We start from the raw sequence: 17,266 nt of genomic DNA on the forward strand, positions 1-17,266 counted from the left end.
CATTCTAGCAGCTGTATAGTTGACTGGTTCAGTGAGTACAGCAGCAAGTCTCGAGACCTCAATCACATTGAGAATGTACAATGCAAGGTGAGTTTAAATGCTGTCACAGACAGACACTGTCATCAAGCCAGTTTGAACCTACCAGCACCTTTACAATTACACACAAACTAACACGTGCGCACAGCACAGCATAATGCGCAGCCAGTGCCACAGCAAATGCAGTGCAACCTTACATCAAAAAAAGGATGCCTACAATACATTCAAATCATCCATTCAAAGAAGAATGAGAAAGTAACTCAAAGAGCAAGAAAAGAGCCAAAAAGGGTGACAAATTAATGACCATGTATATCTCTGTTCTGGACAGTGACACGAGTTTGAACTGTAATCTATTATTTATTGCTTTCTATTAGGCAGGCCTGTCAGTGTGAATTAGATGCTACTATTTCATATTGATCATGGAGTAACAGCGCAAAGGAGAATGATTGTGTGAAACAATGAGATGATGACCCTTTAGATACTCAAGTTAATATTGACAATGGAATCTGTAGCATAATATGCATTGATTTGAACAATGCTGCTTTCCACTAGGGTTTTTTAGTTAGTTTTTTTGTTTTGTTTTACTGTTAATCAAAGTGAAACCATTGTGCAGTACGAAAGAGACTAGAGCAAGCTGTTCTGATCCTGTGGTTGTTTATTTGAAAGCGGTAGTGATAAAAAGGGTACAGACTACCTAACTTTTTCCTACCACCCGTTTCCTGTCTTTGCAGGGTCACAATATTTTTGCTAATCTTTGCTCCAAAGAATATAGCAGCATGATGCAGTTACTTAAACAAGCCATCTTGTCCACTGACCTTACCTTGTATTTTCAGTAAGTAACATATTGTGTATGCTAATGTTGTAGTATGTAAGGAGTTATCTATCAGTGAATTTCTGTGAAGTATTGTGTGATACTGGCGTATATATGATTATTTATCCACACTGTTGTGTTATATTTATGGTCCTCACTGCATTAAATCAAGAATTGTGCCTGAAAGACATTCATTTTATTTATTTTTTGGACCATGTTTTCAGACAGAGAACTACATTCTTTGCATGTGTGCAGGCTGGTGAATACCGCTGGAATAATGATGAACACAGAGAAGTTCTCAGGTAAGCACTTGGGGGTAGGTGTATGAAGATGGGCCGGTCGCTGCAATTTGCGTTTTTGTTGTGACACTTAGCAAAGTATTCATTTTGTCATGTGTACTAAGAGAAAATATGTTAATGAAGAGAACCACAATATAATTTCAATATTTGTTATGTCTTCTTGGCGAGATCTCTATGGAGAGAGTCGTGCAACATTGTTCAAATAAACAGCGGAAGTTGAGCTGTGGTTTGCTGCAGCAGAGGCTGCCCGAAGGATAATGTCTATACATGCAAGGGCAACAATCAAAATAACATTGCTTCTGTTGGAGGTGTCGGGTTTAAAAAAAATACAATAAAATCGCGCACACATACATTTATAGTGCTCAATGTATTTTAATGTATAAATCATTGTGCTGAAATAACACTAAAGTGTTTTGAACAAAAATATAAATCTGTACAGTACACCTATACAGTATACAATACAGTAGTAAAATCAAATGAACACCTAGCTCACCATCTTGTTACTTTAGCCTGTAGGCTACAGGTATGGTAATACAAAATAAGTCACGTTATCAATTATTCACATTTTTGTGTACCAACATTACCTTTTTCTTTTTGATTCTGCACCTTATGGTACACAGCAGTTTTCCTTTTTAAAATGTATATATATTAATAGAGAATGTATGCATGTCTTCAGTCATATGTGGTTTTCATAATCATATCGCCTTCTAGCCAAAATTGTGCCATAGCCTTTATGTTTTCATATATTGTCATTGATTTGCCCCATTGCCACTGTACTTTATGCATCCAGGGCAGGTCAAACACCAGAAAAAAAAATCACAAATTGTACTTCCCTTCCAGCAATTTAAATCGGGCAGTGTGTGATGCCCGTTCGCACGCAACCTCATTGAGATGCGACAGTTGCATCGGGCAGTGTGTTCGGGGCATATTTCTAGTCTGAAATTAAAAAGATCTTATACTGAAGGTAATTGGCTACTGTTGTAATTACGCTGCATGCCTGTAAAATGGAGAGCCCTTACATAGGTGCTACTGTCACCAGCCACTACGTAGAAAATGCATTATTTATTTATTTAGAACGCATAGTTTTTTATGTATTCTGATTGGTCAAAATTAATACATGTATTCAGTATTTGAAACGCGTTTTTGACCCGGATGGCGTTCCATAGCAGTGTATTGCTCTCAACATGTTGGGGAAACCAGAAATGTCATCTCATTATAATATTTGAGAACCCTCATGTGCACTATCCCCGCCTCCTTTTGGAGAATTTATGCAGGAACGCCCATAATGTATTAATCTATGCTTGAACTGCAAACAGAATCTGCTGCCGCAAAGCATTCCCTATAAAGTCGCAAACAGCATTACTTGTCTAGTATATTTCACTAGAATTCTGACTCGTTTGCGACTATTGCGACAGGCACAACACTTTAGTACACCTGCCCCTTGGCTGTGTTTAGTTCATGCATGTTCACAGATAATAGACTCATACACCTAGTTCATAAACATTTAACTTTTTACTTATGTGGTTGATTCTTCTGCACTGTAACTAATTTGCATTCTGGTCACACTAGGTCTATGCTTATGACAGCATGTGATTTAGGAGCTGTGACACGACCCTGGGAAATCTCAAAGCAGGTGAGGCTCAACTGTTCATATATCTTTAGCAACATGAATTCCTTATATTAGCGTGTTCTGTGTATTCCTACACTTTGTTCAGTTTCTGCCTGACCTGTTTTAGCTTTGATACATTTTCATTATGCTCGAGACTACATAGACTGCTAGATACTAAAAAAGTACCTGGACAATGCAGCAATTAATTCCCCCTTTCTTTTGAAAGTTGTGGTAAAAAACTACAACAAACATGTGTCAACTGGTTCGCTTTGTATGTGGCTTAACCTAAGTATGTTTTTTGTTCTTGACATGCTTTTCCTGTTTAAAGTAAATCTTTTAAAAAACAACATTGTCACTGGTCGCTTTTATTGTTACCCTAAGTATGTTTTTGTTCTTGACATGCTTTTCTGTTTTTTTTTTTTTTTTTAATTAAGTTTATTCTAATGTACTAAATAAAGATCAACTAATAGAAAACATTTGAGCTGCTTTTTTACTGGTACTTTCCTGGCTAAGCCTCACTTACAATGTTATTGTTTTGGTAGACAAATTTAGTGAGGTTGACCCAAAGCACAGGGAGTCATTAGGTACCAAGAAGCAGTTTAAAAGAGTTGTATTTAGAGACTACGCCCTGAGGAATTAATGACCCAAATAACTATAGGAGGACCAGTTCAGATATTCCTAATGCTTTTAAAGCAAGTAAGATAACTGATTTTATGGCCTTGGTTATCACTCTTCATTGTTTTGGGATTCTGCATGCATAGACTCTTGATTCTCTGTAACACCTCATCCTATAGTGTTAAAATTGTTTTTATTATTATTATTATTATTATTATTATTATTATTATTATTATTATTATTATTATTATTATTATTATAATACTGCTTTTCAGACTAAAATAGCATTCATTGATTTCCATGTTCACTGTATTGAATTGGTATTTATCGGTATAAGTCAGTGTGTGTGGCAGGCTGGCGAGTGGATAGAGGCCCAGTGACAGACTGCAGTTCAAAAAAATATACTTTTATTATAAATAGATACAAAAATAAAAGGGCGCAAGGGCCAAAACAAAGGGATTGAAACACAAAAAGAAAGACAAAAAGCAAAATTTACAAAATAAAGGTTTCCAGGCTGGGCAATGCCTTCACTGGATTTAGAAAATTGAAAAATCACACCCAACAAAACACCAACCTGCTTCCTCAGCTCCCTCCTCCCAAATGAGAAGCAGAGGCCTCCTTTTATGTCAGGTGGCTGGGCGCTGATTGAGCGTTAATTAACCTAATCAACTAATCAACCCCAGCCACCTGAACATAATAAACCCAGGCAGGTAGGGGAAATTAACACCATCCCTGCCAGTTTAAAAAGGGCAGAGCTTTGCTCTGCCACAGTGTGCATAATGGGTTTGTATTATGCACTTTCCACTGTATTCAGTGTATATGTATTATGTTCCTGTCATGTATTATGTACTTTCCACTGTATATCATGTATTATACATTTCACTATTTGAAGTATTATGGATTTTCATGTATTTATTGCATCGTGTAAAGCACTATATAATGTTCCACTATGAAAGGCACTATATAAAATAAAGATTGATTGATTGATTGATTGATTTACTGCTTATTATTTGCATCCTTGTTCATAACTATGCAGTTTCTAGCATCCCACTGGTGATCTTGTTCTGTTGCAGGTTGCGGAATTAGTTACGAGTGAGTTCTTTGAGCAAGGAGACAGAGAGAGGGCAGAACTGAAGCTAACCCCCTCTGTAAGTATCTCAGTGTTTTCATATGGGAATCCTGAGTGTATTCTCAGTGTTTCAGGCATCAAAATATTCATGGGCTGGTATAAAACAAGGTTCTCCCTGAAGGATTATATTGGAATACCGCTCATAAGTGTAAAGGAGATCTTTTTTCAAAATTTTTGTTCCTTAGGTTTTAAATCCACTTTCGTATTATGTTCCTAAGGTTTTAAATTCACTTGACTTCTATTTCTTCTGACACAGCTCCCTTATTCATTTCACATTTCCTACATTTTCAAGTACAATCTCCACAACATTTGAGAGCTATCCACTTGTCCATATTGATTTGCATCTATTAGAGTACCCCGTGCTTTCTTTGCTGGACAGAAGAGACAGAGAGAGTTCCTTTCTAGTTACACCCCCTTTAAATTAATTAACATGATCTTTCAAATAACAGTTGCAACTTTTTGCCACAAGGTGGCTTAAAGTAACACTTACACTTATGTTAATTTATACCCTCCTGACATTTTGTTTGCATTTACAGTCGCTGACAGTGTTAGTGTTGGCATTCTGCAAGTAAACATATTAAATACATGCATTTGGAAACATTAGCCTCGATTAATATGACAAATACCAAAATACACAATGTCTTTAAACAAAAAATAACACATTTTAAGAAAGCACTTAAACAATTTTTAATATGTGTTAATGACAGAAGTATTTGCACATTAAAAATCTGTAAAAATGTAGTAGAACTAATTAAAAAAATATGTAATCAATTGAAAACTGTTACATAGCAATTAAGTTGCATTTTAAAGTCAATAGCCAGAAAAAGAGGTAATTGCTTCCAACATCTGTTGAAGAAGAACGTTTTGGCAACAAATCAGATGATGGTCAAAACAAAGCAGTTGGATTCATGTTTGAGAAAAGCACTTGCAGTAAACTACAACAAAGGCAATGGCTACAGAACAAATATATATATATATATATATATATATATATATATATATATATATATATATATATATATATATATATATATATATAATACCAAAATCCACATTTTAGGTCAAATATCCATCTGTTTGGAAACAGTAAGAAATGATGATTAAGAGCACATATAACGTGACAAAAAAAAAAGATTTAATACAAATGATATCATATTCAATTATCTCATTAAAAGATAAGTGATGCCAATCACAGTATTCTGTTTTTGAATACAAGGAAATGTAAATTTATTTGCATGCATTAATCAACAGTTTATCAGTGATAGTTATATGCTTTTCTAACAACATTTATTTATAATTGCTAATACCTGCAAAATAGTGAGATTACAGCGAGAGACAACACCACTTAGAATTATGCATTTTAAAAATTTGCATGCCTTAATCAACAGTTTATCAGTGATAGTTATATGCTTTTCTAACAACATTTATTTATAATTGCTAATACCTGCAAAATAGTGAGATTACAGCGAGAGACAACACCACTTAGAATTATGCATTTTAAAATTCCAGTGATTATTAAAGCTACTGTACCATTTACCACTTTACAATTGCTGCGAATGGGTTACTCTGCTACAAAAACCTATCAATTTGTAAACGTCTCCTAAATTCTGTATGAAATGTTACAAGGGCTTGCTGTAGGTTTCAGTCAGATCATGAAAAATGAAGCATGTGCAGATAAGAAATTCTGGCATGACTTTAATCTGTTGCTATGCTACCCTTGCCTAATCAGCTCCATATGTCACGCAGGAATATCATACTATTGTATGACTTTCACATAAGATCATTTTTAATCATGGTATTCTTTCATACCCTGAATCTAGTAACCTAACGTAATAGAGTGCACCCAGTAATATGCTCACAACTGTGCTATGCTATGCAAAAATAGCAAGTAACCAAAACATTGTACGGCCCTTGGAAGTTTTCCTGCAAATTTGCCTTGACAAATGCATCATTTTCCATTTGGATTTTCTGACTGACTTGCTCCCCACATTCTGTTGTGTTTTTCTCAGATCTTCACCTCATACCTAACCTGCTTATTTCCAATAGGGTGAGCTCATTCCAGGACTTATACTCTTAAAGGCTGAATAACATCTTTTTTTTTTTCCTCAGATGTATTTGGATACTCATAAGCATGGCGCCTCAAAACTCATGGCTGATACCATGTGACCTACAGCTCTAAATCTGAATGCCACTGCCTTCCAATTAAAACAGCATGCTCAGCTGGTTTATTTTTCTAGCAACCCACAAGGCAATTGAGAATGAATCATGATGAGACTTAGGTTACCCATCAACTGTCTAACATTGTAAAGTTTGACGTCTGAACAGGTTTATTTATGTGCTTAAAAGCAGTCAGGCTGGACAGCAGATTGACATACTTGTTTTTAATCAGTCATTTATGTTCTGAGTTTCAAGATTTGTGGAAAAGGTTCTCATGTGCTTTCTTTGCTCTTGCAGGGAGTTGCCAGGGTTGTTTGTATACGAGTTGTTTTAAAGAAAAACACTGCCAAGTTAACTGCATTATTAAGGTGTCAAATCTAGACTGCTCCTGTCAACATTATGCACGTCATATGTAAACATTATTTAAAATGAAGAATGGCAACCAGTAAGTCAACACCTGTGTCTGGCAATGTAAGGTAATGCCATTACAGTTGAACTAAAGTTAAATCTAAAACAAACAGATGTATTTGAAAGGTGATACAAATTAATTTTTTAAAAATCATGACAAATTGTTTGTGTTGAAACTTGATAACCATAACATGAGACAAAAAAGGTTATACCCCTATGTGTACGGCACTAAATTTCAATGGATTTACAAGCCCCTTTTTCTCCAATGTCTCACAGGCCATCTTTGACCGGAACAGAAAAGATGAGCTTCCTGGATTGCAATTAGAATGGATTGATGGGATTTGCAGGCCGCTGTATGAGGTACCATGGGTTCATAACTTTAAATGTGCAGACAAAGCAAATTGACATACATGCTCTGTGAGTTTTTTTTTTCACACCTTCTATAGCTTTCTAGTTAAGCGAACCAAGATTTGTACAGGCTATGAAGTATCCCAAAACTCCATAAAAAATGTGTTTAAGTAAAAAAAAAAAAAAAAAAAAATATATATATATATATATATATATATATATATATATATATATATATATATAGTAATAAAAATAATTTATATTTAGCAGTTTTCAAAGTACTTTTTAATCTAGAACTGAGCATTCCTCTGGCACTGTAGAATCTATTAAATTATTACAGGACCGTGTTACTGTTATTTTAATTAAATCCTATTTTCCCTTCCAGGCACTGGTGAAACTGAATGCCAAGCTGCAGCCCATGATGGATGGGATCAATGCTAACCGTAGAAAATGGGAGGAGCTTTACTTGTCCTACCAACAATCCCACAGGACACAACCTGAATCTTGAGGCATTGGGACAGCGAAATTCATTTTGTGGCGGAGCAAACCCACTGTACTTTTTATGTTCATGACAGCTGATATAAAATGATGGGCCCTATTCACACAGCTTTAACTCCTAAGTTATTTAAAGACGTTCTTTAAAAAAAAAAATATATATATATGTTTTAATTAATTAAATCACGTTTCACATGGAAGAAATGTTTCTAGATTGTTTATGAATATGTAAGAAAAAAGTATTTACTTCTTAAACACACAAAACAGACTTTACATAACTCACAAGTTGAAGCTGCGTGCTGCTCCATTTACCTGCCCTTATCAGCACCCATACAAGTCCTGTTTGGCTTGGGAATAGTTTAAGTAAGCACATGTTATTACATGTTATTTACTAAGCGAGAAAGAGTAGCAGCAAGATGTTCAAGCATAGCAGAGTATTTTTTTCAAAAGCTAAACTTTAGAGTCAAAAGCAAGACTCGGGGACGACCGTGACAGATTCCACAGTCCGGTGCAAAGACACATAAAGGTAAGCGAGATCAGGGGCATTAGGAGGCTGTAAAAAACCAATGTGCTTCCATTCCCATTCATTCTCCATTGTGTATAAGTTATAAGTAGGGCTTAGATTTTTGGTTTTAACCGATAAAAAACGATAAAACAATCCCTGATACAAAAAAATGAAATTGACGTATAGCCAATAAACAAAGGGGAAAAAAAACAGAAAAACTGGAAATGGTTACTCAATTCATGTTGACCACCCCTTTCCCATTAAAAAATAAAACCTACTACAAATAAATTATTAAAAAAAAATACCTTTCCCTCTGCAGCTGGGCAGTGTTCCTCCTTTCTGACTTGTATCTGTCATTGATTCGTTCTGAATACTTTAAACCCACAACTGAGTGACAGCACATTCCTCCATTTCTATTAGAGAACCCGCGTGCAAGATTTAAAATGAGATTATAATTAGGAATGGAGACTTGTTTGTGGGATTTAAAGCTGTATTACAGTTAAAATATGGAGGATTAAAAAAGAATTGCAAATTGTGGAGAAATGTAAAAAAATGCCTACACACAAAAACCTCAGAAGAATGTGCCGGTGACCATAAGAATTTTGTTGTGGAACACAGCAGAGGAAAAAAGGTACAACTCAAGTGTGCAAGTACTGTCAAGTTACTACTATACATATTTTAACAGAATTTGAAATTTGAAATTTGAAAAGGGGTGGTTACCCTACTTTCAGTGCTCAGCTCAACATACCTCACATTGTTCCTGTTATCCACCATCCTGATATCTAATTTAAATAAGTAGTGTATAAACACAAGGTAACAAAACGTGGATGTTATAAATAGAATACTGAAACTCTTTTCATGAGGCATCATACCAATATTAAAAAAAAATAAATAAATACATAATTTACCTGGGTACATAATTATAACATGAGTTAGGAAATAAATTATTCCTATAAAAAACCCCACTCTGTTTCTAGTGGTACTCTAACACTAGAAATGATTTAGGATTGTGGATTTAGCATTAATTAAACTACAGTACTGTACTCTCTAATCTGAAACACCAGATCTATAATCCAAACCATACAGATCTGAACAGGGTCAAATCCCTGCTGGTTTGGATGAGATTGCAGGTCCTATTATTAGATGGAATATAACGTCCCAATCCATTCAGAAACCAAGGGCAGACAGCGGTTAAACGTGGTAACAGAACTGCAGAGAAGGAAGGCTGTCTCTCTGAGGTTGTGTGATATTGTTATTAAAACCTCAATGTCCATAGCAAGATCACTACACCGCCAACACATTTGTAAAAAAAAAAAAAAAAAAAATGTAATTTTATACTTGTACAGTTCGTATATAGAAGTTTGTCGCAAAAGAATACTTTTGTTACAGATGTCCTATATACCAAATGACATAACATACCACTGTCTAAATTCTCTAAAAAAATACCTTTATCACTGTGATTGAAACATTTCTCATCAAACTCTTTAAAGCTGTGGGAATGGTGAGTTATTTGAAATTGATTTTTTGTTTGTTTTACTTTGTTTTAGAATTATCCAGTTAATTTCCAATTACACTGTAAACCCATTTTGATGGCTTAATTGGGTTCCTACTGGAATTAGTGATACCAAACTATTCTGTGCCTCCAGAATAGTCAATCACTAGGCTGACATATGTTTTATCAACTTCTATTGTGATGTGCATTTACTACATAACTACTGAGCCTTCTTAAATACAACTGCCTGCCATTCTGTCAATCTGACCACAGTGAGGTGTGGGTTTTCTGAATTAAGCAATTAACTCATATGGGGCCACTCTGATTGCAACAGGGTCGTAATTCCACTTGAGTTCCATGCCTTTTACAAGTTGTCATTTACATAAAAACAGATCTGCTTGAATGTTTTTCTGAATTCCTGAGAAATGTTTGTAGTTGGTAAATGCAGTCCTCCTTGTGGAGAAAGCTGGGTGCAGCTCTAGATGGGTTAGACAGTCTCTGGTCTTATACAGACTAAAAATGGCCTTGGTTGCCAAACCCTTTTCTACAATACCAGTGTTGTTCCTGTTGGCTCTTTAATGATACACACACGACACTGAACATCTACAAGGGTATCTGCAGCTATTTTGTTAGCAAAAAATCTATTGCAAGAAACTCTTAAAAGCGCATTTGAAATAAAAGCTTTCTGTGTGACATACAGAATGTTAAAGAAAACAGATGTTTAACTTCTCCATTGTACTGTCAAATAGGAACCTGGGAGAGTTGGAGAATGCTTTTCAGCTTGGTTTTCCAAGAGTCAAGACTGACTGCAAACCGTTTTCTTAAACTGATCTTGACCACTGATAGTGTAATATTCAAAAGGCACACATTCAAATGTATATTGGCGCCTTTGACCCTATTTTAAAATACTGTTCACACAAAGAAACTGATACTAGATTTTAAAAATATATTTTGCAGCAAATTACTTACTTATGCCTGCTTTGAACTTTGCTGAACTTTGCATATTTCCCTATTTAGCGTTACATAAGCCAATCAAATCGTGTGAAAGCACAAAGCAGGCAGAGCTCATTTGCATACAAACTTCAGATTTAGCTGGCCAGTTAAATATTTAAATAAATGTTACATCTTGTGAAGAGATTTAAGATTTAGTTAAATATGTAGCTAAATGTTAAATCTTGTAACTGGATATATAAATTATATATGAATGTACACATTTAAAAAAATATTTATTAAAAAAAGACATGTTAAAATATTAACGCTTATTTTACACATGGCACCCCATACTTACTCTGCCTCTTGAATATCATGTCATTAATGTCCTGAATTACCATTTAAATGGGTTTTGGTTGTATTTTATTGTTTCTGAAAAAGTGAGAGCAAAGCTTTGCAAAAACTGTTGAGGGTTTTCTTTGTTCTGTTTTAATAAATAGTTGATGATTGCATAATTTATAGAAATACAAAAATGAACAAACATTTTGATCAGAAGTCTTTCTCAATATCGTTAAACATATGAAAGCTATAAAGCAACTAGAGAAACCATAATAAGTCAGCCATACAACCAACACTCACTGTATGTAGTGTAAGCATTTCTAATCAAAACATTTACCATAGGATTTTAGAAATTTCTTTTAGCATTACTACATATTCCACCATTGAGTACGTTTCTTGTTATGGCTAATAATAAAGATTTACGGAGTGTGTTGTACTGTATGTCTAAAACATTTTCTTTTAAATATAGTATACAGTGTACAATGTGTTTGCATGATAATTAGCACAGTTCCTTTATGCATTGATTTAAACATTGCAATGATTTTACTTAAGTAGTTGAAAAAAGAAATAAAGAAAATAACTGCAAATATCGTAAATTATTTGTATGGCTTTGCAAGCAAACAAACGTGTATTAAAATGAACCATAACTGTACATCGCTGGAATGAGAGTTCTGTGTGGTTCCTTTGTGCCAGTTGTTCTTGTAGCTACAAAGACAAATACTGTTTAATATGCTGACATGGATTTCTTAATGAAAGCTATATTTATTGTACTTGAATTGGATAACTGCAGTGGGATTTATGTATAGTTGCAGGCACAAACACCAAACAAATGTCAGTGGACAAATTTGGTATCCTTTTCTGTCCTCAGAAAATCAAGAAAACAAAATCAGACTGTCCTTGATCTGGATAAATATCAGCTGTTTATTATTATTATTATTATTATTATTATTATTATTATTATTATTATTATTTTTAAACATATCTGTTCACCTTCCAAGAAACAGGGACTGGTTTTATGAAACCAACACAGAGCAACACAATAGTATCCTGGGTAAAACACCTTTAAATACAGATTCCCTCATGGGGACATTCTGTTTGAAACATTGGTAGGTCTATTATTCCAGTAAATATAGCCTGATGCGTAATAGGTGTGTTTTTAGGCAACATTGTTTGTGTCACTCAATCACAGTCCTGGAAGGCAATTCCACTCCATTTTTAACAGGTAAAACTATATAATTAACTACTTCAGGGTCTGGATGGCGGTTTAATTGGTTCAATTAAACAATTGAGAACAGGGTTGGAATGAAGACCAGGAGTGGAACTGCCAACTTTGGCTTGCTGTAGAATTATGTTTCCCTGAGAGGCGTACGTACCTTTTATAGCATTTGTGTATGATCACATTAATCAAAACAGCGAGATTAACAAGCCTTTGCTGAAAAACTAAGAAAATGTCATTTGAGATGTTCCACCCATTCCCTAGATTGAATATGTTGTTCCTCTGCTTGCTATGCCCTTTATGTGTCCATAGCAATGGGCAGCTGCTTTGTTTGCTTGCTGAGCATGTGGAAATTAAAATGCCAGAAAATGCCATTTCTTGTATAAATAAAGCTTTGATTCTGTACACAGTGTTGCTAGTGTCCTCTATTCTTGATTTGATTTTTAATTTTTTTTAATCAGGAACATTTAACTCGCATTCACTTCTTGTCTTAGCTGCAATCAACACTATGTCAACACATTAGTATTTACATTTTCTATATAGGTATGGCAGACATAGGTAGGAGATCCTTCTTTACAGAGATTGGTGAGGGTATGGAATGGGTTACCTACTATGCCTACCTGTAGTCATGTTAGTACTGACTGGTATTCTTTAAGACCTAATTAAACAAGGTGGTGAGATTAACCAGCTACCAGTACTAGGAACCAAATGGGCCAATGGCATCGGATTGTTTGTAAAAAATTGTATGTTCTTATAAAATGTTGAAAAATCCCCTTGTAAAAGAAAGGATACATCTCAACACAATTTTAATAATATACTATTATATAACTAAATATAAATCATACATCAGATAGTCAGACTAGAAGGGAAACTGAGATCTTCGGTAACAGCCACCAGACAAAAGCATTATGATTTATGCATCAGCATTTCCCAGATCATTTCTCATGAAGTAAACCTTGATTGTTGTACAAGAATACACAAACATAAAGGCATGTTATTGTAGTTAAAACGATTGCGAGAGTGAGATCCAACAGCTTTAATTAGCAACTTAATTGCATATATTTTCCTTTGAAAACTTGTTTGTAACAGAGCAGATAACTGGTTTACAATAGATGAGCATACCTGGAGTTCATCCAACATCCCCACAAATTATAACAAACATTAAAAAAAATTCCAAAAATGCATTTTCACATTTTCACTTGTACTGTACTCTATCAATATATTTCCTACACCGTGTACAGCATATCTGTACTGACTGAATACAACCAGAACTTAAGGATAGATGTTGTTACATAAGGTACTAATGAGCATCAGTGGTATATTAAATATTGATATTTTACATCTGAAAAAAAAGGAGCAAAGAAAAACTTGAGGTCATAATCAATAATCCAGCATCAATAGTGCTCAGGAGTCTTGGACTGTCTGTTTGAAAACAAACACACCCGGTCCTTCCGGGTTTAGCAGTGAAGCTGTCAAGCCTATCATTCTGACTTGAATTGTTAGGAGCTCAGTAACCCCGAGGAGCTCATTCCCAATTCGTGCGCTCTGTATCAGATTTCCTACATCATGATAAATGATTTAAACTCTGAGATGCTAAGGATTTCGTATTCGCTTGATGTAGGGGTGAACGGATGATGCATCTTGAATTCAGGCATTGTAACTATGTTATAGAAATAAGGCATGTGGCGGACAAAAAGAACAAAAAAACATTTACAATAGAAGTTGTTTCATCTTTCATGGAACTACCACAGTGCATCTATATAACTTATATATTGCCACATTCATTTCTGCAAATACCATATATCCAGGGGTTAATTTGTGGGCTGGACTGCACGGGACACCAGATCCGATGCTTTTTTGTCTGAAATTCTTTGTTGTAAAAAATAACTACAGAATTTATAGAATTGGTTTTAAGATGTTGCTGTCAACTTACAAGACTCTGAATGGATTAGCACCTAGTTATTTGCAGGAGTTACTGACCCTGTATCTTCCAAACCGCACAGAGATCACAGGATGAGTGGCAGCTGGTTATTCCTAGGATCAACAAAAGCAACACGGGAGGAGGGAGGGCTTTTTCTTGTAGAGCTCCTAAATTATGGAATGTTCTGCCTTTGTTTATCAGGGAAGCTGGGACCGTTACAGTTTTCAAGTCAAGACTAAAAACACACTTTTATAAAATGGCTTTCTTAACTCAGTGGATTTTAATGTAACTTTAAAATTGCTGCTTTTGTATTAAGTGTATACTGTTAATGACATCTGTTTTTTAAATGGTCTGATTGTGGCAGTTGTATGTGCGACATGCTAAACAAATGTATTGCGGTTTGTTATTTTTTTCTGCTATGTTCTGTACAGTGCTTTGAGATACTTTTGTATAAAAGTGCTATATAAATGCAATAAATAAATAACATGTACAATTAAAAATGCTTGGTCATCAGATAAGTTGGCCTGCCACTGGTATTGTTCAAATCTGCAGGTTATGTTAAAACATGACAAGGTCAAAGGTCAGTATGCAGCTACCGACACCAACAATAAGGCATGCCCCCCCCCCCCCAATATAAGCAGATGAGAACTTGAATCATATATGGAAGCTACATGTGAATTAGCTACTGTCGGTACATTAGCTCTACATACAAAAATATCTCTTTTATATATATATTACATCTTTCGTAGTGGACTACCATCACAAAGCGCTTTACAAGATATGAGACTTGGATGTGTGAACTATGCACAGCTGCAGAGTCACTTACAACAACGTCTCAACCGAAAGAGCACAAGGAGGTCAAGTGATTTGCTTGGGGTCACACAAGGAGTCAGTGGCTGAGCTGGGATTTGAGCCAAGGACCACGTGGTTACAAGCTTGTTTCTTTAACAACTAGATCACACAGCCTCCTATAATCTGAATTATGGTATCTTAATTAAAGGTAATGTATGGAATTAACCACACACCCTCACAAATGGAATTTCAAGTTTTTTTTTTTCCCTCCCAATTTAAATAAAAATTGGTTGACTGTTGGCCCTCACAATGTAATCCCAAGATTTACAAAAACTAACAAAACTAACAAAAGGGAATAAAGTTAGTTTTTTGTGGCATTTGCAATGTTAGCATTATGGAACTGCACACGCTCTTACCATCATTTTTGTTATTCTGTACCTATAAAAGTCATCCTAAGCCTTTGACCCTAAAGAAAATGGAGGACTGCAACCTGTTTTCTATGCTAAATCCCCTTGAATAAAATATTGTATTGGACTTTGCAGCTCATTTTTGATTAACAGGGTTCAAAGTGTTTCTTTTTTTTTCATAAATACCCAAACAAGATGAATAAAATATAGTGGTGAGGATTTCAAGCCTGTCATCTGTAGCTATCAACACAAGAACAAATCATCTTGACTTATCAAGGTTTTGCATGATAGACAAAAAAAAAAAAAAAAATAGTTTCAAGTGCCAAAGTCAAACCCCAAAGAGCATAACCTGAATTATGATTATCAACATGTAAATTCAATTCTACTGGAAAATACTACCGTACATACACTGCAGTAATTACCAGAACGCTTGGAGATATACAAAGACAAATTGAGTGATTATGAAATATTCCCTTGCTAGGAATTATAATTATAAATAATAGACCAATTTGAATGTTAGAATGTCAGTACACATAAGGGTGAAAAATACACTACACAAGTATAATACAAATCATTTCAAAATATAACAGCTAGATATACAATCCTGCCAAATAAATATGTGTAAATTTAGAGTGAAAATGCTGTATGTTGTCTGTCTTTTTGCCTTCCTGCAGGGCAGTATTACTTTTTACCTGTCAAGTAATGGCAGTGAGTTGAAAGCATTGTGAATGTAACCCTAAATGACAATAAAGAAATTTAAGAGTGAATGAGATATAAATATAAACATACTTACTACACAGAAGGAGGAAGTGGAATACTAATCCCGATAGGGTTAGTGTCTGGTGACACGGAGGAACAGAAATGTGTTCTGGAAACCAATTGGTCAGGACCGAGAAAAATCCTGTTACCTGATCTAGTGACTCCTTTGGCTCTAGAAACCAATTCATGCTTCGGGACAGTCCAGGTGGAAGTGTGAGATCTTGCAGTACAGCAGCACTTTGAGCTGGAGGACTGGAAGGCCAGCATCCCCACCTTCCTTCACCAAGGCTGAAAAGCGAACCATGAATAGAAGTGACAATGAGAATGCTCTTCAAAAGCAAACCCAGGCTTTAAAAAAAACAGTTTTGTCACCTGGTAGTATTATTTGCAATCACTGTAAACTATATTGCATTATATATTCAGCTTGCATTGTTAACCTGTACTGCCTTTTAACGCCTGTAAATTGCTTTCGATAAAGGTGTCTGCCAAAGAAATACATATTAATAATAACCTAGAACCTTGTCATAAAAGGATCTTGAAAAGACCATATCCATAGAGCCAATGGTATACCTTATGCACGCCATGTGCCAGCTTCTAAGAAGATCCAGGTTCTTTGAGCATAATGTGTGTCGTTTCACATAACAAGGTTTTTGGCTCTGGTGACAGATGACTGATCAACCTATAATAATCCTGACATAAACGACTCATCAAGCAGTATACCCAACCAAAACTACAGTAAGGAGCTGAACGTACATATTCCCATGGAAAGGGATGCACGTGAGTTTGAACATGATCCAAATGTTTCTTTTGACACATTTCTTTTGCGAGTTCATTTTAGTAACGATGAAAGAGATTGAACAATAAAACTGGATACAGCTTCTTGCAAGTGCATCTCAAACTGACATGAACACTACTGAGTACCCTGCCTATATATAAATACGTCACAGCAACGTCTCACCCAAAAGACAGAGCACAAGGAGGTGAAATGATTTGCTCAA

The 17,266-nt window shown here is 35.1% G+C and overlaps 1 protein-coding gene across 1 annotated transcript in view; it reads left to right on the forward strand.

The window, feature by feature from the left end:
* LOC121313620 (dual 3',5'-cyclic-AMP and -GMP phosphodiesterase 11A-like) overlaps nucleotides 1-8,601 on the forward strand; it is a 43,803-nt gene extending 35,202 nt beyond the window's left edge. The window contains exons 15-20 of the mRNA XM_041246348.1: nucleotides 768-868; nucleotides 1,072-1,149; nucleotides 2,716-2,779; nucleotides 4,444-4,518; nucleotides 7,341-7,424; nucleotides 7,798-8,601. Coding sequence (XP_041102282.1) covers nucleotides 768-868; nucleotides 1,072-1,149; nucleotides 2,716-2,779; nucleotides 4,444-4,518; nucleotides 7,341-7,424; nucleotides 7,798-7,920 — 525 coding nt within the window. The 3' untranslated portion in view covers nucleotides 7,921-8,601. The remainder of the gene's footprint in view (nucleotides 1-767; nucleotides 869-1,071; nucleotides 1,150-2,715; nucleotides 2,780-4,443; nucleotides 4,519-7,340; nucleotides 7,425-7,797) is intronic.
* The last annotated feature ends 8,665 nt before the right edge of the window (nucleotides 8,602-17,266 follow it).

The sequence above is a fragment of the Polyodon spathula genome, chromosome 3, assembly GCF_017654505.1.
Source record: "Polyodon spathula isolate WHYD16114869_AA chromosome 3, ASM1765450v1, whole genome shotgun sequence".
NCBI lineage: Eukaryota > Metazoa > Chordata > Actinopteri > Acipenseriformes > Polyodontidae > Polyodon > Polyodon spathula.